The 23,413-nt window shown below is 46.8% G+C and overlaps 1 protein-coding gene across 1 annotated transcript in view; it reads left to right on the forward strand.

The window, feature by feature from the left end:
- The first annotated feature begins 478 nt into the window (after positions 1–478).
- NIFK (nucleolar protein interacting with the FHA domain of MKI67) overlaps positions 479–23,413 on the forward strand; it is a 35,674-nt gene continuing 12,739 nt past the window's right edge. Inside the window, exons 1-4 of the mRNA XM_033946529.1 lie at positions 479–678; positions 4,562–4,690; positions 5,192–5,300; positions 21,886–22,097. Coding sequence (XP_033802420.1) covers positions 577–678; positions 4,562–4,690; positions 5,192–5,300; positions 21,886–22,097 — 552 coding nt within the window. The 5' untranslated portion in view covers positions 479–576. The remainder of the gene's footprint in view (positions 679–4,561; positions 4,691–5,191; positions 5,301–21,885; positions 22,098–23,413) is intronic.

Here is a 23,413-nt window from a genome sequence, read left to right on the forward strand (position 1 = left end):
AAAAAAAAAAATACATTGGGCTGTTGGAAAATACATTGGGCTGTTGGACTGCCTTTTCAAGGCAATTGGGTGGGATTATAAAAAAAAAGTATCTGGCAACACTGGATGAGAGGGAGGTGAAGATAAAGATGGGGTGGGGAGACCGAGGAGGAGATGAGACGACAGGAGATGCTGGACACAGTGGGGATGAAGGAAGGTTTGGAAAGGGGAGACGAGATGCTAATTGAGGGTGAGAGTAAGTAAGGGAGATTTAATTCTGGCTCTGCAAAAAGAAGCACACTTTCAAAAATAAGTTAGCATTTCTTTAAACCATTTGAGAGACAAGTTGAATAGTTGAAATTATTATTATTATTATTTTTTTTGGAGACAGGAATGCCAGTGACACGTGGAAGTGAATTGGTGGACTTGTGCCGGGCATGCCTGCAAGACTTTAACAGACATGCAAGCAGATCTTTGGGTTAGGCATTGTTGTAATTGCATCTCCTTACGCATAGGGGGCGCGGATACCTGCTGGCCCTAACCTACGACTCTCTCGCTTCCGCTTCCGTTTGCGCTGAAACGTGCTTCCCCTCCACGATGGCGGAGTCGTCCTCAGCTCCCGGGGATCTCCTCTCCTTGGATCCCCGTCTCCAGCAGGATTTCCGCAGACGAGTGCAGCGCATGAAGCGGCAGCCAAAGGTAGACAGAGTTGGTGTGTGAAGCCGAGAAACATGTTATAAAGCTGGGCTCCACCCAGAACGTACGAAAACAAATGTCGCCTCCTGTTATCCGGCAGCCCCTTGGGCACTGAGTCTGCACCCCTGCTTTCACACTTTAGGCAAAGGAAAGTGAGGCCCTGGAGAAAGATTACTGGCTCTGCTGTTTCAGGTGGAAGGGCAAGGCTTCTTGGTCAGACATTGTAATGAATAAATACCATTTTTCCATTATAAATGCAATAAGAAGGAAGGGTTGGGGGTGGGATTTTATAATTTTTATTAAATATTTAGATCAATAATAAAGAATATTGTATATGAGCTTTGTGAACACATAGGTTATGGTTGGATTGGGAGGGAATGGGTTAAAAAATAATATCTACCCTCTTTGTCAGTGCCTGTTCAGGCACTGATAGGAAAGCTGACATTTAACAGTCATTTGTTTGCTTATTGAATATAATAACATCCTTTTTTGTTTGTTTGCAGTAGTTTTGCAAAGCTTTCTGCATCCACCCCCTCCCCCGATGCCATGCTTTAGCATTGTGTTTAACATAGTAACATAGTAACATAGTAGATGACGGCAGATAAAGACCCGAATGGTCCATCCAGTCTGCCCAACCTGATTCAATTTAAAAATTTTTTTTTTTTTTTTTTTTTCTTCTTAGCTATTTCTGGGCGAGAATCCAAAGCTTTACCCGGTACTGTGCTTGGGTTCCAACTGCCGAAATCTCTGTTAAGACTTACTCCAGCCCATCTACACCCTCCCAGCCATTGAAGCCCTCCCCTGCCCATCCTCCTCCAAACGGCCATACACAGACACAGACCGTACAAGTCTGCCCAGTAACTGGCCTAGTTCAATCTTTAATATTATTTTCTGATTCTAAATCTTCTGTGTTCATCCCACGCTTCTTTGAACTCAGTCACAGTTTTACTCTCCACCACCTCTCTCGGGAGCGCATTCCAGGCATCCACCACCCTCTCCGTAAAGTAGAATTTCCTAACATTGCCACTGAATCTACCACCCCTCAACCTCAAATTATGTCCTCTGGTTTTACCATTTTCCTTTCTCTGGAAAAGATTTTGTTCTACGTTAATACCCTTTAAGTATTTGAACGTCTGAATCATATCTCCCCTGTCTCTCCTTTCCTCTAGGGTATACATATTCAGGGCTTCCAGTCTCTCCTCATATGTCTTCTGGTGCAAGCCTCCTATCATTTTCGTCGCCCTCCTCTGGACCGCCTCAAGTCTTCTTACGTCTTTCGCCAGATACGGTCTCCAAAACTGAACACAATACTCCAAGTGGGGCCTCACCAATGACCTGTACAGGGGCATCAACACCTTCTTTCTTCTACTGACTACGCCTCTCTTTATACAGCCCAGAATCCTTCTGGCAGCAGCCACTGCCTTGTCACACTGTTTTTTCGCCTTTAGATCTTCGGACACTATCACCCCAAGGTCCCTCTCCCCGTCCGTGCATATCAGCTTCTCTCCTCCCAGCATATACAGTTCCTTCCTATTATTAATCCCCAAATGCATTACTCTGCATTTCTTTGCATTGAATTTTAGTTGCCAGGCATTAGACCATTCCTCTAACTTTTGCAGATCCTTTTTCATATTTTCCACTCCCTCTTCGGTGTCTACTCTGTTACAAATCTTGGTATCATCTGCAAAAAGGCACACTTTTCCTTCTAACCCTTCAGCAATGTCACTTACATACATATTGAACAGGATTGGCCCCAGCACCGAACCCTGAGGGACTCCACTAGTCACCTTTCCTTCCTTCGAGCGACTTCCATTAACCACCACCCTCTGGAGTCTGTCCGACAGCCAGTTTCTGACCCAGTTCACCACTTTGGGTCCTAACTTCAGCCCTTCAAGTTTGTTCAACAGCCTCCTATGAGGAACTGTATCAAAGGCTTTGCTGAAATCCAAATAAATTACATCTAGCATATGTCCTCGATCCAGCTCTCTGGTCACCCAATCAAAAAATTCAATCAGGTTCGTTTAGTTTCTGGGAATGGTCCTGACCCACCTATAACTCTTCCATGGCCACTTCCTCTTTGCAGTTGTAAGTTAAGTGAAAAATGCAATTTAAAAGACGTTTTAAAATGATTTTCAAAGGTGCCTAAAAAAATGACACCAGAATCGCATCTACTTAGGTGCTTTACAGTGCTTAACGCCACTGTAGGCATTAGGTGCCATAAAGTAGGCACAATTCACATTAAAGATGGGTTTCAGGGGGGGTCAGATAAAAATTAACATTTATATTCACTATACAGCCCAGTACTGTTGATTTTTCTCACAGATAACGAAAGAATAGATCTGTTTTAATTTGCACAAGAGAACTGTATTTCATAATTATCATGAGTGGCCATTACTTTTGCCTAAAAAAGGAGTGGTTTTTTTAGATTGTTTACTTTAAAGTTTAATAATACTTTGTGTATGCCATATATGTATGAGCCAATCAAATCTTGATAAATAAATACAGTGGAACCTTGGTTTACAAGCATAATTCATTCCAGAAGCATGCTCGTAAACCAAAATACTCGTATATCAAAGCGAGTTTCCCCAAAGGCAATAATGGAAACTCGCTTGATACGTTCCCACTCCCCCAACTACCCTCCCTCCGAGGCCAACGGCGCTGCTCCCCCCCACGCGAACCGGCACCCCCGCCTGAACAACTTGAAACTTACCCCCTGTCTGGCACCGGCATGCAGCCCACAGGACATGCCGGTGCTGCATGAAAAACTTCCTGCCTCTGCCGGGCCTTGAGCAGGCATCTACTCATACTCAAGGCCTTCTAATTCTCCCTCTCGCCGAGATTCTCAGAGATCTCCGAGATTCTCAGCGAGAGGGAGAATTAGAAGGCCTTGAGCATGCACAGATGTTCAAGGCCCAGCAAGAGGCAGGAACTTCTTCAAGCGGCACCGGCACGTCCTGTAGGCTGCGTGCCGATGCCAGACGGGGGGGGGGGGAAGTTTCAAGTTGTTTGGGAGGGGGGTGCTAGTTCACACGGGGGCGGGGCGGTTCGAGTGGGGGGGGTGTAATGCTGGTTCTCGGGGGGGGGGGGGGTGCTCGCAAATCGAGTCAACACTCGGTTTGCGAAACAAGTTTCGCAAGAATGTTTTGCTCATCTTGCAAAACACTCGCAAACCGAGGTTTGACTAACATTATATTCATTGAATGCAAAGTTGTGTTTATGTGACTATTTCTGGGGAAAGAGGTCCTTAATGGAGTCCATGACTCATAAAAGGTTAAGAATCACAGGTTTACAATAGAAGCACCTGCACAATTCCTAATTAATGCCAATTTTTGGTACTTATTTTCAAGTGCCAATTTAGCAGCAATTAGCCAATTATATTACACACATAACTGATATTATTCTATAACTGGGCACACATTTGTGTGCTGAATTTTAGGCACCACATTCTGTAAGTGTTGTCTAAAATTCTTATGTCCTTATTCTATAAGAATTGCCATACTGGGACAGATCGAAGGTCCATCAAAGCCCAGTATCCTGTTTCCAACAGTGGCCAACCCAGATCCCAAGTAGTAAAACAGATTTTATGCAGCTTATCCTAGAAATTCCCCAATAATGACCTGTGGTCTTCTCTTTTAGGAAATTATCCAAACCTTTTTTTAAACCCTGCTAAGCTAACTGATTTCAGCACATTCTCCAGCAACAAATTTCAGAGTTTAATTACATGTTGTGTGGAGAAATATTTTCTCTGGTTTGTTTTAAGTCTACTAATTAGTGGATTAGTGTGTTGTAGTATGCAGTAAGATAATTTTGAGTTAGTGAAAGTGTGTAAAAGTTTTATGAAGCTATACGAACCCATGGAGTTAAAGTGATATGATTTTATTTACAGGCTGAGCAGCTGACTCCTGGCGTGATATACTTGGGACACATACCTAAAGGACTTTACGAACCACAACTTAGGAGTTACTTCAGTCAATTTGGAAGTGTTTCAAGACTTCGACTTTCAAGAAGTAAAAAAGTAAAGGATCTTGAAAGCTTAGGATTACTGTTTTAGGATTTTTTAAACATTCATTAGCTTGTATATTCTGTAAAAAGCCCTTTGTTGATTCTTTTATCTGTATGTTTTGGTAGACTAGGTTTGCACTCCTATCTAATATACAGTATTTGTTCACTCGTACTGCTTTCTCCCACATCTTACTGTGGTTTTTTTTTTTCTTTTTCATATGTTTTATACCAAATTTGGAATTGAGTACTGTCTTTGGATAATACTAACTGGTTTACTATATGAAATGATCCAGAGTCCCTTATGTTAAGAGCAGAGATGGCATGGCTTTTTAAATATTAAACAGTAAAAGAGTGTTCAAAAGTCCCTGCTTCTGAATCCTTTTTTGTTTATTTTCTGCTGAGTTACTATTTTGAAATATCACCTTCATACTGTGTGGTCTGACTATTTTAAGTGCAGTATATGTTTTTTGGCGTTGGCTGTTTTAATATTTTATGTGTACTTTTGTGTGTACAGACAGGAAACAGTAAAGGATACGCATTTGTGGAGTTTGAGTGTGATGAAGTTGCGAAGATTGTTGCAGATACAATGAATAACTATCTTTTCAATGAAAGACTTCTTAAATGTGAGTACCAAAGAGAGAACATACTGTATATTCATGTCTATGAAGATTTAAATAGTAGTTTTTTAGCGTCGGCTCCACTGTTCTGCACAAACAGGCATCATTACATTACATTAGTGATTTCTATTCCGCCTTTACCTTGCGGTTCAAGGCAGATTACATAAGAATTGCTATGATCTTAAGAAGTACATATTGAAGAGATATGAAGAAGTATTTAGGAATAGATTGAACATTATCTAAATTGCTAAGGGGTAGTTGGTAGTGTAGGCTGTATTTAGAACATTATTGGTTGTGTTATATTGGTTTTATGTATTTTTTGAAGAGTAGGGTTTTTGTTTATTTTTTGAAGGTTTTGTAGTCTGTGGTTGAAGTCAGCAGGTTGGTGAGTTGTCGCACCAGTTTTGTTGCTCTGGTGGCCAGTAGGTTGTCATACATTTTTCTTCGTTTTACATTTTTGGTTGGTGGGTGTGCGAATATTGTGTGGGTTCTTTTATGTCTGTTTGAGGTGGAATGAGTTAGTCGATTGTCCCAATAGGTAGGGCTGTTTCCGTTTATAGCTTTGAATAGTAGGCAATGGAATTTGAAGTGGACTCTGGCTTGTATTGGGAGCCAGTGTGAGTCGTGGTATGCCTCTGTGATGTGGTCATATTTTCTCAACGAATAGATAAGTCTTAGGGCTGTATTTTGTATTGTTTGAAGTTGTTTTATCATTGTTGCTGGACAGGGAAGATAGGTGTCAGGTCAAAACCGCGGAAGACAAAGGCGCGCGCCAACAACTGAGCGCAGTGCGGAGGCGCGCCCCGAAGAAAATAACTGTTTTTGGGGGCTTTATACAGATCGCGCCGCGTTGTGGGGGTGTTGGGGGGGGGGTTTGGGGGGTTGTAACCCCCCACATTTTACTGAAAACTTCACTTTTTCCCTAAAAACAGGGAAAAAGTTAAGTTTACAGTATAATGAGGGGGGTTACAACCCCCCAAACCACCCACACGCCGCCGCGATCTGTATTAAGTAAAGTGGGGGGACTCCCCAACAAAACCCCCCGTCGGAGCCCCTAAAAACTGTCATTTTCTTTGGCGTGCGCCTCCGTTTTGCGCTCAGTTGTCAGCGCGCGCCTTTGTCTTCTGCGGTTTTGTCTATGAACCGGGAAGATATAGTGCAGCATCATGTTGCAGTAATCTATTAGGCCTAGGATTAGTGATTGAACTACGAGTTGGAATTGTTTTCTGTCGAAGAATTTTCTAACTTGTCTTAGGTTTCTCATAGTGGCGAAGGATGGTTTTATTATTTTGTTGATTTGTGGTTGCATGGTACTCTGTCTATCAGCACTCTGAGGAGTTTTAGTGTGGGTTGATTGGGGTATGAGATCGAGTTTAATTCTAGGTTAGTCAAGGTTGGGGTTTTGTTGTTTTCAAGGAGGATGAAGTTTGTTTTGTCCGGGTTAAGTTTTAGTTTGTGTTCTTTCATCCATGTTGATACCGTTTCAAGTGTTCCTTGTATTGTGCTTATCATGGAGGGTTCAAGTTGGTCGAAGGGGAGGAGTATGGTGATATCATCTGCGTAGCCGTAGGAGGTAATACCTAGTTTGTCTAGGTAGAAGCTTAGGGAGGCAATGTATAGGTTGAAGAGTGTGGGAGATGTGGCACTCCACATGGGTTGGACCATGGTTCTGATTTTTCTTTGTTTGTTTTGAGAGCTATAAGTTCTGGATTGTAGGAATCCTTTAAACCATGTTAGAACTTTTCCTGTAATTCCTATTGAGTCTAGAGTTTGTAAGAGGATGTCGTGGTCTACTAGATCAAAGGCTGCGGAGAGGTCTAGTTGTATGATCTTCACCAGTCATGACCACTGATCTCTTCTTGTAACAGACCACTGTTCTCTTCTTGTAACAGACCACTGTTCTCTTCTTGTAACAGAGCAACCTTAATTCTTTTGTAATCCGCCTTGAACTGCAAGGTAATGGCGGAATAGAAATCTCTAATGTAATGTAATGTAATGATCATCATTTTCTAGCCTGTGCAGAGGTGTTGTCTCGCGATGTCCATGAGTGTTCCTAGTAGGGTCTTAGTGCTGTAGTTGGATCTGAAGCCAGACTGTGTGGGGTGGAGTATGTTGTGGTTTTCTAGGTATTCATTTAGGGCTTTATCTACTAGGCCTTCCATTAGTTTGACATAAAGTGGTATTGAGGCTATGGGTCTGTAGTTGGATGGTAGGTCCGTTGCTCCTTTGGGGTCTTTTAGGATTGGAGTTATGATGATTTCACTGAGGTTTTGTGGGAACTGGCCATCTGTGAGTATGGTTTGTATCCATTGTAGGAGCAAAGTGTGGAATAGCGTACTGGAGGTTTTCAATAGGTATGGTGGGCATTGGTTATGTTCACAGGCTGCATGACTGTATTTGTTATATAGTTTGTTTAAGTCTGACCATTGTATAGGTGAGAAGTGGTACCAGATTCTGTCTGCTGCTTTCGATTCTTTTTCTGTGGGGGAAGTTGAGGTTTCTTCTAGGTGAGTAGGTGTTCCATTAAATGTGGCTCTGATATTTTCGATCTTATTTTTGAAGAATGTGGCTAATACGGGGGGGGGGGGGAGTTGTTATTGGTCAGATATGGCACACAATAACCCATGCAGAACGTACACACTAAATGGGGAGACCTTGGCTAGGACTGTGGCAGAACAAGATTTAGGGGTGATCAGTGAAGACATGAAAACAGCCAATCAAGTGGAGAAAGCTTCATCTAAGGCCAGACAAATGCTGGGTTGTATCCGTAGAAGCTTCGTTAGCCGGAAGCCTGAAGTCATTATGCCGTTGTACAGAGCCACGGTGAGACCTCATCTGGAGTACTGTGTACAATTCTGGAGGCCACACTACCTTAAGGATGTGCTGAGAGTTGAGTCGGTTCAGAGAATGGCCACCAGGATGGTCTTGGGGCTCAAGGATCTCACGTACGAGGAAAGGCTGGACAGATTGCGGCTATACTCTCTCGAAGAACACAGGGAGAGGGGAGACATGATCGAGACATTTAAGTATATCACTGGTCGTGTAGAGGTGGAAGATGATATTTTCTTTCTTAAAGGAACCTCGGCCACAAGAGGGCATCCGCTGAAACTCAGGGGCGGGAAATTTAATGGCGACACCTGGAAGTATTTCTTCACAGAGAGAGTGGTTGACCATTGGAACAAGCTCCCAGTGCAGGTGATCATGGCCAACAGCGTGCCTGATTTCAAGAATAAGTGGGATGCCCACATCGGATCTCTACGAGGGCAGTGTAAAGGTATCGCCACCTGAGTGTGATCTCTAGGAGGGTAGTTAGGGAGGGTTAATAGAGTGGGCAGACTTGATGGGCTATAGCCCTTTTCTGCCGTCATTTTCTATGTTTCTATGTTACTTGCTTTGTGTGGTATGTCTTTCTTTTTTCTTTCAGCTTTTGTTTGTATTTTTGGTGTAGTGTTCTCCATGTTGCTCTTGTGGAGTCTTGGCTACTTTTTCTCCATTTTCTTTCTAGTTGTCTGCATTGTCTTTTGAGTTAGAGAATTTCATTGTCGAACCATTTGTTTGATTTTCTATGGATTTTGGTTTTGGATTGTTCTGGGGCTATCTCATCTAGGGTTGCTGTACTTAGGAGGCTCCATTGAGAGATGAAGTCTTAGGGGTTGTAGTCTTTGATTATGGTGTCTGTTTTTGTCCAGAATTTGGTGGGGTTGATGTGTGGACGTGTGTTGTAAGTTATTTTTTGTGTGATTGGTTTGCTTTTGTTTTTGGTCCAGTTGATTTTGAAGGAGTATGAATAATGGTCAGACCATAGGGATCGGTGCCAGTGACCATTTGATATGCGGATTTCTGGTTGATTGGACTGTTGAGACATGTAGGCTGCAATGTCGAGTAGGTGTCCTTTTTCTTATGTGGTTTGAGGGTCTAGTATCTTGTATGTTAGGGCCTCGAGGTATGCTAGAAAGTTTTTGACTTGTTTGTGGGATTGGTTTTCAAGGTGGAGATTGAGGTCTCCTAGAATTACCGTATTTTCGCGGATATAACGCGCACCATTGTAAAACGCGCACAGGGGTATAGCGCGCAGAAATCACGATGATATGTACAAAAACTTTTCTATACCGCGCTCAGGCATATAATGCGCATGCTGCCCGACTCTCCTTTCGCCCGCCCTGACTTTCCGTGCGCTGTCCCGACTCTCCGTTCACCCCCCCTGACTTCCGTGCACTGTCCTCCCTTGAAGTCCTGTCCCCCCTTGAAGGTCTGTCCCCATCCTGAAAGCCTGATGCCCCCCCCCGACGTCCGATACATCCCCCCCCCCGGCAGGACCACTCGCACCCTCACCCCGAAGGACCGCCGACTCCCCAACAATATCGGGCCAGGAGGGAGCCCAAACCCTCCTGGCCACGGCGACCCCCTAACCCCACCCCGCACTACATTACGGGCAGGAGGGATCCCAGGCCCTCCTGCCCTCGACGCAAACCCCCTCCCCCCAACGACCGCCCCCCCCAAGAACCTCCGCCCGTCCCCCAGCCGACCCGCGACCCCCCTGGCCGACCCCCACGACACCCCCACCCGCCTTCCCCGTACCTTTGTGTAGTTGGGCCAGAAGGGAGCCCAAACCCTCCTGGCCACGGCGACCCCCTAACCCCACCCCGCACTACATTACGGGCAGGAGGGATCCCAGGCCCTCCTGCCCTCGACGCAAACCCCCCTCCCCCCCAGCCGACCCGCGACCCCCCTGGCCGACCCCCACGACCCCCCCACCCCCCTTCCCCGTACCTTTGGAAGTTGGCCGGACAGACGGGAGCCAAACCCGCCTGTCCGGCAGGCAGCCAACGAAGGAATGAGGCCGGATTGGCCCATCCGTCCTAAAGCTCCGCCTACTGGTGGGGCCTAAGGCGCGTGGGCCAATCAGAATAGGCCCTGGAGCCTTAGGTCCCACCTGGGGGCGCGGCCTGAGACACATGGTCGGGTTTGGCCCATGTGCCTCAGGCCGCGCCCCCAGGTGGGACCTAAGGCTCCAGGGCCTATTCTGATTGGCCCACGCGCCTTAGGCCCCACCAGTAGGCGGAGCTTTAGGACGGATGGGCCAATCCGGCCTCATTCCTTCGTTGGCTGCCTGCCGGACAGGCGGGTTTGGCTCCCGTCTGTCCGGCCAACTTCCAAAGGTACGGGGAAGGGGGGTGGGGGGGTCGTGGGGGTCGGCCAGGGGGGTCGCGGGTCGGCTGGGGGGGAGGGGGGTTTGCGTCGAGGGCAGGAGGGCCTGGGATCCCTCCTGCCCGTAATGTAGTGCGGGGTGGGGTTAGGGGGTCGCCGTGGCCAGGAGGGTTTGGGCTCCCTCCTGGCCCGATATTGTTGGGGAGTCGGCGGTCCTTCGGGGTGAGGGTGCGAGTGGTCCTGCCGGGGGGGGGGGGGGATGTATCGGACGTCGGGGAGTCGGCCGGGCAAGAGGGCTTGGGCTCCCTCTTGCTCCGATCGTGGATGCGGGTGCGGGTGGGAGCGCGTGCGAGCGGTCGTTCGGGGTGGGGGTGCGAGCGGTCCTGCTGGGGGGGTGAATCGGGCGTCGGGCGGGGTGGGAACTATGTTTAAAAACTTTTGTATACCGCGCTCAGGCATATAACGCGCGAGGGGTATGCGCGGTACGTAAAATCACGTATAACGCGCGCGTTATATCCGCGAAAATACGGTAAGTTGTAAGTTGTCGTTAGTGAGTTTCGGTAAATTAAATCTTTGAATTTTGGCTTTGCTGTGTTCCAGTTTCCTGGAGTTATGTAGCAGAGCATGCATGTTAGTGCTTGAGAGTTGACAGGCTAGTAGGTCCATATAAGGAGTGGTAGTTTTGTTATCCCAGGACAAGCAGGCAGCATATTCTTAACACATGGGTGACGTCACCGACGGAGCCCCGGTACGGACCTTTTTAACTAGAAGTTTCTAGTTGGCCGCACCGCGCGTGCGCGAGTGCCTTCCCGCCCGACGGAGGAGTGCGTGGTCCCCAGTTTCTTCGTTTCCGCGGAGCGAAGAAGACGCGTGTGTTTTTTCAACGGCCGTTGAAACCACTTTTTTGCCTTCCCGCTCGCGCTTTTTTTCCTTATTTTTTCTCTCTTTACCTTCGGGTTTATTTTTCTTTGATTTGCAAAAAAAAAAAAAAAACAAACTTTGCTTTTTTCGCCTTTTTTCTTTCGTTTTTGCCCCGGCGGGGCCTGTTGCCAGTATACAGGCCTCGGGCTTCGATTTTGCGGAGGCTATCTTCCCCTTCATGCCCCCGCAGGTCGGTTTTAAGAAGTGCCAGCGGTGTGCACGCCCGATCTCCATAACTGACCCACACAATTGGTGTTTGCAGTGTCTGGGTCCGGAGCATCGGGCGGACTCCTGCACCCGCTGTGCCACTCTTCAAAAGAGAACTCTTAAAAACCGAAGAATTCAACAAACTCTTCTCTTCGGCACCGAGTCGGCGATGGACTCTTCACCTTCAACGGCGGTACCTCAAAAATCGGCACCGTCGACCTCGACACCGACCGACCCCACATCGGCGCCGTTGGCGCCAGGTAAGCCGGCTAAGAAGCCTTCCTCTTCCCTCGAGCGCCCTCCAGCTACGGTGGCGACACCGTCCCTACCGGCATCGCACCGGTCCCGCAAACGCTCCGCCCCGATCTCGGTGAGTGCCTCGTCATCGGCCTCCTCATCGCCGGGGCGTGGAGCGGCATCTAAGGAACCGAAGAAAAAGAAAGCGGTTCCGATGCCACCCCTAGATGACCGTATTTCGGCCATCTTAAAGGCTCAACTCCAGGAACAGTTGAAGAAACAACTTGAACAACTGTTGCCCACTATCCTGGCACCGCTCCTTCCGGTACCAGACCGGCCCGAGCCCCGTACCGAGCCCCCGGTGTCCACCCCTTCGGTACCGGTGAACACCTCCATGCCGATCCTTTCGGCCCAACAACTTCATGGCGATCCGGTGGTTCATTCTCAGGCCACATTGGATCCTCCTCGGCACCAGGCGGTACGGCATTCTTCTCGGGACCGAGATAGACGCCGGTCGTCCTCCCCTGGTACCGTTTCGGTGCGCTCTGGAAAGTCTTTGTCCAAGACTCGCCATACCGCGCCCTCCACCCCGGTGTCTCGACATGCACCAGAGGTCAGGGACCCTGACTTATGGGAGGACACTCCTCTCGGTACCGAGGAGGATCCCTCCTCATCTGATGAGGAACCATCGGCACCCGATGCCACCTCTAAACCAGAGCAGTCCTCATTTTCTAAATTTCTGAGAGAAATGTCTGCTGCCCTGTCCCTTCCCCTAGAATCTGACTCAAAAAAGTCTCAAGCCTTTCTAGAGGCTTTAGACTTTGAGCAACCTCCTAAGGAGTTCCTCAAGCTTCCCGTGCATGACATCCTATGGGAAACGTTCTACAAAAACTTGGAAAATCCCCTCACGGTACCGGGAGCCCCCCGTAAACTGGACAACCTTTACCGTGTCATCCCTATTCCTGGATTCGACAAATCTCAATTGCCCCATGAGTCCCTTCTGGTGGAATCCACTTTAAAAAAGACTCAGGGCTCCAGTGTCTATGCCTCTACCCCTCCTGGCAGAGAAGGTAAGACCATGGACAAGTTTGGCAAGAGGCTTTACCAGAATGCCATGCTTGCCAACAGGGCAAACAACTATTCCTTCCATTTTTCTTTCTATCTGAAACACTTGGTCCAACAACTGTCTGCCCTCCAGAAGTACCTTCCTGAGTGCAAGGTCCCGCTATTCCAACAACACATCTCTGGTCTTCTCCAAATGCGCAAATATATGGTCCGCTCAATATACGACTCCTTCGAGCTCACCTCTCGGGCCTCTGCCATGGCCGTAGCCATGCGTCGCTTAGCCTGGCTCAGAGTCTCCGACCTGGACATCAACCACCAGGATCGTTTGGCCAACGCCCCCTGTCTCGGGGATGAACTCTTTGGAGAGTCCCTGGATTCCACCACCCAGAAACTCTTGGCCCATGAGACCAGGTGGGACACCCTGATCAAGCCGAAAAAGAAGGCTCCGCCTGCCCGACCCTATCGGCCTCAGTCATCTTACCAGCGGAGGTTCTCAGCCAGGCCACTCAATCCGCCTCCCCAACAATCTCGGCGACCCCGTCAACAGCAGCACCATGCCCAGGCTCGATCTCAGGCCACTCAACCCTCTAAGCCTCCTCAGCCTGCTAAACAATCTCAGCCCTTTTGACTCTTCTCTCCAGGGCATAGCCAGTCATCAACCCTCGCTGCCTCTTCCACAGCCTATCGGGGGTCGTCTCACCATTTTCTCCAGCCGTTGGGAAGTCATCACGTCGGACCAGTGGGTCCTCAACATCATCCGCCACGGCTACTCTCTCAACTTCCAGACTCTTCCACCGGACAACCTTCCCGTAGAGTCTGCTTCACACTCATCTCAAACCCCCCTCCTCCTGAGGGAGGTTCAATCCCTCCTCCTTCTCAATGCCATCGAAGAAGTACCTCCAGATCAAAGGGGTCAGGGATTCTACTCCCGCTACTTCCTGGTACCCAAAAAGACGGGAGACCTCCGTCCCATTCTCGATCTCAGGGACCTCAACAAGTGTCTGGTCAAGGAGAAGTTCAGAATGCTCTCCCTTGCCACGCTCTACCCTCTTCTTTCTCAACACGACTGGCTATGTTCCCTGGACCTCAAAGAGGCCTACACTCACATCTCCATCAATCAGAATTCTCGCCGCTACCTGCGGTTCCGGGTGCTGCACCACCACTATCAGTACAAGGTGCTACCGTTCGGCCTCGCTTCCTCACCCAGGGTCTTCACCAAGTGCCTCATAGTGGTAGCGGCCTTCCTCAGGTCTCACAACCTCCAGGTGTTCCCATACTTGGACGATTGGTTGGTGAAAGCACCTTCGTCTCAACGTGTGCTACAGGCTACTCATCACACCATCTCTCTCCTCCACCTCCTGGGGTTCGAGATCAACTACCCCAAGTCGTATCTGCTTCCCACCCAGCGACTTCAGTTCATTGGAGCAGTTCTGGACACCACACTCATGAGGGCTTTTCTCCCCTCCGATCGCCAGCAGACCCTGCTCCATCTCTGCCGTCAGGTACTCATGCATCCCTCCATTCCTGCCCGACAGATGATGGTCCTCCTGGGTCACATGGCCTCAACGGTGCATGTCCTCCCTCTGGCACGTCTCCACCTTCGTACGCCTCAGTGGACTCTCGCCAACCAATGGTCACAGACTACAGATCCTCTTTCTCATCCCATCTCTGTGACATCATCTCTTCAGCAATCTCTCCAATGGTGGTTGAACTCCTCAAATCTTTCCAGGGGTCTACTTTTTCATCTGCCCCCCCACTCTATGATCATCACCACCGATGCGTCCCCCTACGCGTGGGGAGCTCACCTAGGAGATCTACGCACCCAGGGACTTTGGACCCCACAGGAGCGTCGTCATCACATAAATTTCCTGGAACTCAGAGCCATGTTCTACGCCCTCAAGGCTTTCCAACATCTTCTCTGCCCTCAAGTCCTCCTCCTGTGCACAGACAATCAAGTCGCCATGTACTACATAAACAAGCAAGGCGGCACCGGATCTCGCCCCCTTTGTTTGGAGGCTCTGCGCATCTGGACCTGGGCCACGGACCGCAATCTCTTTCTCAGGGCGGTCTATATCCAGGGCGAACAGAACTCTCTGGCCGACAATCTCAGCCGCATCCTTCAACCTCACGAGTGGACGTTGGACCCTCCGACTCTGCTCTCCATCTTTGCTCGATGGGGCACTCCGCAGGTGGACCTCTTTGCGGCACCTCACAACCATCAGCTGCCCCAATTCTGTTCCAGACTCTTCTCTCCTCACCGTCTGGCTCCGGATGCATTCCTGCTCGACTGGAGGGATCGGTTCCTCTATGCCTTCCCTCCACTTCCTCTGATGTTGCGGATCTTGTCCAAACTCCGCAAGGACAACGCCACCATGATTCTCATCGCCCCTCGGTGGCCTCGTCAACACTGGTTCTCCCTCCTGCTCCAACTCAGCTCCAGGGAGCCCATTCCTCTTCCTGTGTTTCCTACTCTACTTACACAGCAGCATCAGTCTCTACTGCATCCCAATCTGTCTTCACTCCACCTGACAGCTTGGTTTCTCTCGGGCTGACCTCTCCAGAGAATCTATCTCAACCGGTCCGCCTCATTTTGGACGCCTCCAGGAAACCGGCCACTCTCCAATGTTACCATCAGAAGTGGACCAGATTCTCCTCGTGGTGTCTCCGGCATCATCAGGAACCCACCTCCTTAGCGGTGGAAACTGTCTTGGAATATTTGCTCTCACTGTCCAATGCTGGCCTCAAAACTACCTCCATCAGAGTCCACCTCAGTGCCATCACTGCGTTTCATGAGCCTATTCTCGGAAAACCCCTCACGGCTCATCCTCTGGTTTCCAGGTTCATGAGAGGGCTCTTCAATATCAAACCGCCTCTCAAGCCTCCTCCTGTCGTCTGGGACCTGAATGTGGTTCTCTCAGCTCTCATGAAACCTCCGTTTGAGCCTCTTGCCACAACTTCGCTCAGGCTTCTTACCTGGAAGGTGCTTTTCCTAATTGCCATCACCTCTGCCAGGAGGGTTAGCGAGCTGCATGCACTGGTTGCCGACCCACCTTTCACTGTTTTTCACCATGACAAGGTTGTTCTGCGTACCCACCCTAAATTCCTTCCCAAGGTGGTCTCAGCTTTTCACCTCAACCAGTCCATTGTGCTGCCCGTCTTCTTCCCTAAGCCTCACTCGCATCCTGGGGAACAGGCGTTGCACACGCTGGATTGTAAGCGTGCCCTTGCTTACTATCTTGATCGTACCAGAGCTCACCGAACATCCCCTCAGCTATTTTTGTCTTTCGATCCCAACCGTTTGGGTCGTCCTGTCTCCAAACGGACACTTTCAAATTGGCTTGCTGCCTGTATTGCATTCTGCTATGCTCGGGCCGGTCTCTCACTGGAAGGAACTGTCACGGCCCACAGAGTCCGAGCTATGGCTGCTTCTGTAGCTTTCCTCCGTTCCACGCCCATCGAGGAAATCTGCAAGGCGGCCACTTGGTCCTCATTTCACACGTTCACTACTCACTACTGTCTGGATGCGTTCTCCAGACGGGATGGACACTTCGGCCAATCTGTGTTACAAAATTTATTTTCCTAATGGCCAACCATCCCACCTCCCTCTTTGTTAGCTTGGAGGTCACCCATGTGTTAAGAATATGCTGCCTGCTTGTCCTGGGATAAAGCACAGTTACTTACCGTAACAGGTGTTATCCAGGGACAGCAGGCAGATATTCTTACGTCCCACCCACCTCCCCGGGTTGGCTTCTTAGCTGGCTTATCCTAACTGGGGACCACGCACTCCTCCGTCGGGCGGGAAGGCACTCGCGCACGCGCGGTGCGGCCAACTAGAAACTTCTAGTTAAAAAGGTCCGTACCGGGGCTCCGTCGGTGACGTCACCCATGTGTTAAGAATATCTGCCTGCTGTCCCTGGATAACACCTGTTACGGTAAGTAACTGTGCTTCTTGTGTTTTTAGGTCTAATGTGGTTTTGGCTATGATGGCGATTCCTCCTCCAATTTTGTTTTCTCTGCAGACCACTATTATTTTGTATCCCTTTGGGCACACTTCCGTTATTCTGGGGTCTGAATCTGAAGTAAGCCAAGTTTCTGTGAGGAAAAGGCAATCTATGTTTTCTTCTTCTATCCAGTTCCTTATAAATGTGTTCTGTCTTGGGGCCTATGGCTCTGATGTTCACATATGCACAAATGAGTGTGGTGTAGTCTGTTTGTGTGATTTGAGTTATTTTTGAGTAGATGAGTGATCTTTGGTGCGGTTGTGTTTTGGTCTTGTATGGGTTAGTCTGTCTTTTTCCTGTAGTTTGTGTGGTGGGTTGGTAGGTCTGATAGTTTGAGATTTTATCTATCGATAGCCATCTGGTATGTTGTGTGATTCCCCTGGAGTTAGATATAGTTGTTATTGGGGAGATGTTGTTTGCTGATGCCTTTCGGTCGGTTAGGAGAAGGATAATCAGTAGGATAGCTTGATATTTTTGTGGTGTAGTTTTCATTGTGGTGCAGAGAGTGGTGGTTATTGTAGTTGAGGGAAGTGGTTGGGAAGTTCTTTTCCTTACTTGGCTTGTTGAGAGTTGTTTCTGGTGATGAAGCGGTTGTTTTGTGGTGTTGTAGGTGGCTAATGTTGGAGTGTGTTTTTGTGAGGGCTGTTTAGGTGGAATTGAGATGGTTGTTTCTTGGTCGCTTCACTAAGGCGCCTTTGACATGCGCCTTCGATGGTGCGCCGAATGGTTGTGCGCCATTGGGTGCTGGACCTTTTCAACTGGCTCAGCGGTAGAACGTCGGGGGGAAGGGGCAGAGTGCACTCCCACACTTCTTCCCTCTGCTGCTGGTCCCAGTGAGGTGGCCGAAGAAAAAAGGCAAAACTTTTTAAATTAAATTAAATAGAGCGTTGCCACTGAGCCTATTATCCCTTCTTATCAGCAGGTGGAAGTAGAGTAAAGACTGAATTCTTCCAGTGACATCTCTGGTATATGCTGTGGTGCCCTCTGGAAGATACCACTTTTTCTCTGCCTTCAGCAGGTGGTGGATGTGATGTTTGGTGCCAACATAAAACAAATCTGTAAGCCTAAGAGCAACCCTTAGCCTCAACCATGCAGCCTGCAAAGTAGGGAGTTAGGCCAGAGACTCAGGGGTGCCAAAAAGCACACCTACCTGCTGAAAAGAGAGAATACAAGAAACATTTTGTTGGCAGCCAGACATGGCGTTTCCCTAGTGTATGCAAGTTAACGGTGCTGCTCTGTGGTGTTTGCTTGCTTGTTTGCTGCAGTGGTTGATGGGGCTGCTGCTTAGGCAGATGTATACAGCAATCTTCCAGGCCAGGGGTCTCAAAGTCCCTCCTTGAGGGCCGCAATCCAGTCAGGTTTTCAGGATTTCCCCAATGAATATGCATGAGATCTAGTGCATGCACTGCTTTCAATGCATATTCATTGGGGAAATCCTGTAAACCCGACTGGATTGCGGCCCTCAAGGAGGGACTTTGAGATCCCTGTTCCAGGGGTACTACATCATATACTGATAATGTAATTGGTAGAATTCAGTCTCTTCTTTACTTCCCCCTGCTGGAAGGAAGGAATAACATCTGTTTGTTCAGAATAGTACTGCTGACAAAAGAAAATTCAGGTGAGATGTAATTCTCCATATTTCCTGAACAGTAGCAATTGTACTGTTAACTTATCCTAACTGTAAAATTGTTGGGTAAATTATTCCCGAGTGCTGTTCTGCTTTTCTTATTTACTCAGACGTGGTCCATTATAATACTGTTTTATAAAGCCTTGCTACCAGGCTCAGGAACAAAAATAAAAGAATTTAGAATATGCTTGTTTATTGCTTTCCAAGGTTAGAAAGGAAAACATTGAAAACAATGTAAAATGTATCTTTTTTGGGGGGCAGGCATGGCAATCAGGAACATAAGAGATGCCGCTGCTGGGTCAGACCAGTGGTCCATCGCGCCCAGCAATCTGCTAATGTGGCGGCCCTTTTGGTCAAAGACCAGTGCCCTAACTGAGACTAGCCTTACCAGCGTACGTCCTTGTTCAGTAGGAACTTGTATAACTTTGTCTTGAATCCCTGGAGGGTGTTTTCCCCTATGATAGCCTCCGGGAGAGCATTCCAGTTTTCCACCACTCTCTGGGTGAAGAAGAACTTTCTTACGTTTGTACGGAATCTATTCTCTTTCAACTTTAAAGAGTGCCCTCTCGTTCTCCCTAGCTTGGAGAGGGTGAACAACCTGTCCTTATCTACTAAGTCTATCTCCTTCAGTATCTTGAATGTTTCGATCATGTCCCCTCTCAATCTCCTCTGTTCGAGGGAGAAGAGGCCCAGTTTCTTTAATCTGTCACTGTAAGGCAGCTCCTCCAACTCCTTAACCATCTTAGTCACTCTTCTCTGGACCCTTTTGAGTATTACCGTGTCCTTCTTCATGTACGGCGACCAGTGCTGGACGCAGTACTCTAGGTGAGGGCACACCATGGCCCGGTACAGCGGCATGATAACCTTCTCCGACCTGTTCGTGATCCCCTTCTTAATCATTCTGGTTCCCTGAATGGAAAAATCTTAATACTCAATATAGTCTGCAGGTTTTATGTTCCCAGGCGGATTTCTTGGGTCACCAAGCCGCAAAATGGTACAAGTTGATATATGGATTTTTAAATAAAAAAAAGAAAACTGGTCTTAGGGATATTTGGAGTATTGAGATTGGACAGACAATTTCTGCATCTCAATGGCCATGATTTTGGTCCTGGAGATTAAGATCTACAAAGTCAGCATCTATGAGTCAAACATGGATGTTTTTATTACATAGAGTGTTATGGACCCCTACGCGCCTGCAAAAGATAGATAATACTAGATCCAATAGATGCTGGTATTGTAAAATAGAAATAGGGACGTTAGATCACTTAATTTTTTTTTGTCCCTGTGTAAATGCCTTTTGGAATCTGATTTGGCCCCAAATTAACAAATTACTAGAAAATCACGTAGGACTCTCATATGACACCATACTATTTGGCACTGCAATGAGAACTCAGAGTCCGATTTCAGCAAATAATAACAAGCTGCTATTAATATTGACAGGAGTCGCCATGCAACAAATCACTCAAAATTGGAAAGATTATACCAAATTAAATTATACGTTCTGGTGGAACTCTGTCTGTCATATCTACAAAATGGAAAAAGTATTAGCATTACAAAATGGGAATCTTCATAATTTCAAGAAAATTTGGCAACCATTGACTAATTATTCTAATGATTAGACTTCTTAGCACATTTGCAATACTTATATAGGAATGGGGTGGGTTATGCATAATTTTTGGAATTATTAATTGTAAAAATGGGGAGGGACTTATAACTTTTGATTATATATAATTTATAATATATACTGTTTATAAATTAAATTGTATTAATGATAGATACAATGATATATAGTAATTAATTATATTACTTGTGATTCAATTGTTGTAAAAATTGGAAATTTAATAAATAAAAATTAAAAAAAAAAAAAAATCATTCTGTTCGTCCTTTTCGCCACCGCCGCACATTGTGTGGACGGCTTCATCGACTTGTCAATCAGAACTCGCAAGTCCCTTTCCTGGGAGGTCTCTCCAAGTACCGCTCCAGACATCTTGTACTCTTGCCTGAGATTTTTCTTACTGACATGCATTACTTTACATTTATCCACGTTGAATCTCATCTGCCATGTCGATGCCCATTCCTCGAGTCTGGTTATGTCACGTTGTAGATCTTCGCAGTCCCCCTGCGTCTTCACTACTCTGAATAACATCGTACCTATGTCCAGATTGTTTATAAAGATGTTGAAAAGTATGGGTCCAAGCACCGAGCCCTGCGGCACCTGAGCCCCCCCCCCCCCTGGGATTTTACATCTCTTGTCCTGACTGTATGTTTGTGACAATATTGTGATATGCCTCCTTTTATATGAGATGATAGTACTCTGCTAATGTGTATTGTTGGAATCTTTGGCAGTAAAATGTTTTGATGGTGATTGCATGTGCATAACAAGAAAAAGTTCTGGGAATCAAATTCCTTTATAAAAAAAAATCTGTTTTATAAGCAGAAGGGGGGTCTTTCTGTGGTACAACTAAAGCAGTTTACATTTTAATAATGTGCAGGTACTTTATCTGTCCATAGTGGGTTCAAAATCATAAGTTTTGTATATGGAGCAACAGAGAATTAAGTGACTTGCCTAGGATCTCAAGGAGTGGGAATTGAACCCAGTTCCTCAGGTTCTCAGCCCACTGGGCAATCCACTAGGCTGCTCCTCTACACCACTGTCCACAAGAGTTTCTTCTGATGAGCAAGCCACCAGTCCACATTTCTGGCAAAATTAGGGTGACCTTAGCTCACTGAAGTGAAAGCAGCAGAGAGCTCCCTTCGGCATTGGTGGCCATGAGGCTCTAGTAATTTATTTATTTTAAATTTTTTATATACTGTCTATTAATTGTCTAAGCAGTTTATATTCAGGTACTCAGTCATTTGTCCCTATCTGTCCCAGTGGGCTCACAATCTATCTAACGTACCTGGGGCAATGGAGGATTGAGTGACTTGCCCAGGGTCACAAGGAGCAGTGCGGGGTTTGAACCCACAAACTTGGGGTGCTGAGACTGTAGCGCTAACTACTAGGCCAGTCCTAGCAGATGGCTGATTAGGACCCCTTCTTTAATTTTAAAGTTTACAGTGTAACTTGGTAATATCTTCATTACACATTTGTCCAGTATAATGCACTTCAGTTGCAGTTTGAACTTTATTCTCTCTTTTCCCCTCTTCTAGATTCAAGGTTCTTCTGGTATAGGGATCTATATAGCAACTTTAACACCATGTGTCATATCTTCATAAAAGTCTTTTAGATAAACAATATATATGATTTTCAGCATTCTTTAGCAGTTGGCTGGATCAGTTTTTATGGTTGCCTTTGGTTGCTAACTTTGTGTTCAGCGACTGTCACTTTTTATTTTTTTACAGACATTTATTCTGACACTTAACTTCTTGTTTTTGGGCATCATAGGTCAGTTTGTGCCACCGGAAAAAGTGCATGAACAACTCTTTAAAGGCAGTGAAACTACATTTAAGAAGCCAAAGTATCCAGCAGTGCAACGGTACAACAAGAAACGGAGCCCAGAGGAACAGAAAAAGATGAACAAGAGACTGCTGGAGAAGGAGAGGAGAATACGGAAGAGAATTGCTGCTAAAGGGATTGAATATGACTTCCCTGGATTTGTAAGTAGGCCTGGGGCAGGGGCCAGAAGCTTCAGAATAAACAGAGCTCCTGAATTTTGACTTATTTTAAGCTAAAAAGCATAAAAGATGTGAAGAATTGCAAATTTTCAGTCAGATTTATTGCTACCTTCTATTTTTTCATATTTCTTAGCTTCTTGTTTTTAGTGTGCATTTTAGTGTGCATTTTTTTGATAAAAATTTATTTGGTACGTAGACTTTGCCTGCTTTTTCTGCTCTGTCATTGTAACTTATGAGGAGCAAATCATTTACATCAGTGCCAGTGAGAATGTGGATCATGCTGTGCTTCTGAGAGTGCAGAGAGACTTTGAAATATCTTCCTGTGAATGCTTTCTGCATAAATGGTTTGCTTGGACATGTATGTTCTTCAGTTGCTTTTTTACATCATGCTTACAAGTTTCAAGTTTAATTAAATTTTAATATACCGACCATAGACGTGCATCTGGCCAGTTTACAAAGCTAAAAAAGGTTAAAATAAATTTTTTTTTGTAGGGGAGTAGGAGGTGGACATGTGAACATTAATTAGACAAATTATAAATACAAACATGAGTTTGAGGGGAAAGGGGGGAAGTTAATAATTACATCATTAAAAACAAATAAATGGAAGGGGGGAATAGAACACCAGGTATGGGGATTGCTTCTTAAAAGCGGTTCATGTAATATACTGCTATGCTATTGGAAAGGAAATATTTAGATGCTGTGGTATGCATCTTGGAATAAGAACGTTTTTAGTTTAGTCTTGAATTTGTCGAGGGAGTTTTCGAAGCAGAGTTGAGGTGGCATGGCATTCCATAAAGTTGGAGAAAAATTAGTATTTCTAGTATACCGTGTTTCCCCGATGGTAAGACACTGTCTTATTTTTTTTGGAAGGCCAAAATATGCTCTAGGGCTTATTTTCGGGGGGATGCCTTATTTACCCTTTCATGTCCCCTCTGTATCTCTATCCTTATTCAGTAGGTCCTGCTTACCCTTTCTCTTCTTTGTGTCACTATCTCCATTTTCAGCTTTCCCCCCCTTTTCCTTTGTTACTGCACCCTGTAGCTAGAATCTTTCCACCCTCCCTCCAATCCGGCCCAGCCCAGTATGAAATATTTCCTTTTGTTTCCCTCCCCTCTCTCTTTCTCTCTCTCTTCTGCTCCCTCACCCACGAGTCCTGCATCTGGCCCTCTCCCTTCTACCTGCACCTGGCAACACCCCCCTGCTCCGCGGCTCTCTTCAGCAACTTGTCAGCAGCGGTGATCAAGACAAGCTACCGACATTGAGGCCTTCCCTCTACGAGTCCCGCCTTTGTGGAAAAA

The sequence above is a fragment of the Geotrypetes seraphini genome, chromosome 5 (genome assembly GCF_902459505.1).
Source record: "Geotrypetes seraphini chromosome 5, aGeoSer1.1, whole genome shotgun sequence".
NCBI lineage: Eukaryota > Metazoa > Chordata > Amphibia > Gymnophiona > Dermophiidae > Geotrypetes > Geotrypetes seraphini.